The 782-nt window shown below is 72.0% G+C and overlaps 1 protein-coding gene across 3 annotated transcripts in view; it reads right to left on the reverse strand.

The window, feature by feature from the left end:
- The window catches only part of SRD5A1 (steroid 5 alpha-reductase 1), a 29,044-nt gene extending 28,469 nt beyond the window's left edge, over positions 1 to 575 (reverse strand). Inside the window, exon 1 of one of the 3 annotated variants that reach the window (XM_006917141.3) lies at positions 230 to 562. In XM_006917141.3, the coding sequence (XP_006917203.1) occupies positions 230 to 510 (281 nt within the window). In that variant the 5' untranslated portion in view covers positions 511 to 562. Of the gene's footprint in view, positions 1 to 229 lie in introns of all 3 variants that reach the window. The other 2 variants (XM_025050500.1, XM_025050499.1) reach the window with 2 other exon arrangements.
- Between the last annotated feature and the right edge of the window lie 207 nt (positions 576 to 782).

The raw sequence follows: 782 nt of genomic DNA on the forward strand, positions 1-782 counted from the left end.
GGGAAGCAGGTAGAGGGAACCGGGCCGGGGTCGCAGGCAAAGGGAGCCGGGCCGGGGTCGCAGGCAGGGGGAGCCGAGCCGGGGAAGGGGGACAGCGCGGGCAGAGGGAGCCCGGCTGGGGGCGCAAGCAGCGGAGGCCCGGCCGGGGGCGAGGGGCGCGGGCACAGGCAGAGGGTGCCGGGCCGGGGTCGCAGGCAGCGGGAGCCGGGCCGGGAACGCCAGCTGTTACCGATGTATGTAGTGGACCACAAACATGGCCAGGAGGACGCGGTTCGGCCAGCGGCGGAGGCGCTCGGCAGCCGTGGCGACGCACACGAAGAGTGGCACGACCAGCGAGGGCAGCTCCTGTACCACCCAGGCGGTGGTGGCCGACAGTTGCCAGGCGGAGCCAGGCGACGTGTAGCGCCCATAGGGCAAACCCACCACCTCAAGCAGCACGGAGAACAGGACACCCAGGGCGCATTCCAAGTAGGCGAGCGCGTCCAACAGAAACCGCTCAGCCAGCTCCATCTCGGAGGACGGCAGGCGCGCTCCAGGGCCCTACAGCCGCGGCGGGCCACATATAGGGCGGCGGCGAGTGGGCGGGAGTTGCCTTTACCTGAGGCTGGCACAGACCGAGGGCGCGGGAACCGCAATCCGCACACCTAAAGCGCTTTGGAACCGGCCGGCGCGCCGATTCGGCGGGTAGAACCAGTCACCGGAGCGCCCCGGGGCGGTGCTGGAGGCGGATCCGGGGGCTGCCCCGCCCCACCTCACAGCCCTAGCCCCGTCCCACCCCACAG

The sequence above is a fragment of the Pteropus alecto genome, unplaced genomic scaffold, assembly GCF_000325575.1.
Source record: "Pteropus alecto unplaced genomic scaffold, ASM32557v1 scaffold137, whole genome shotgun sequence".
Lineage (NCBI taxonomy): Eukaryota > Metazoa > Chordata > Mammalia > Chiroptera > Pteropodidae > Pteropus > Pteropus alecto.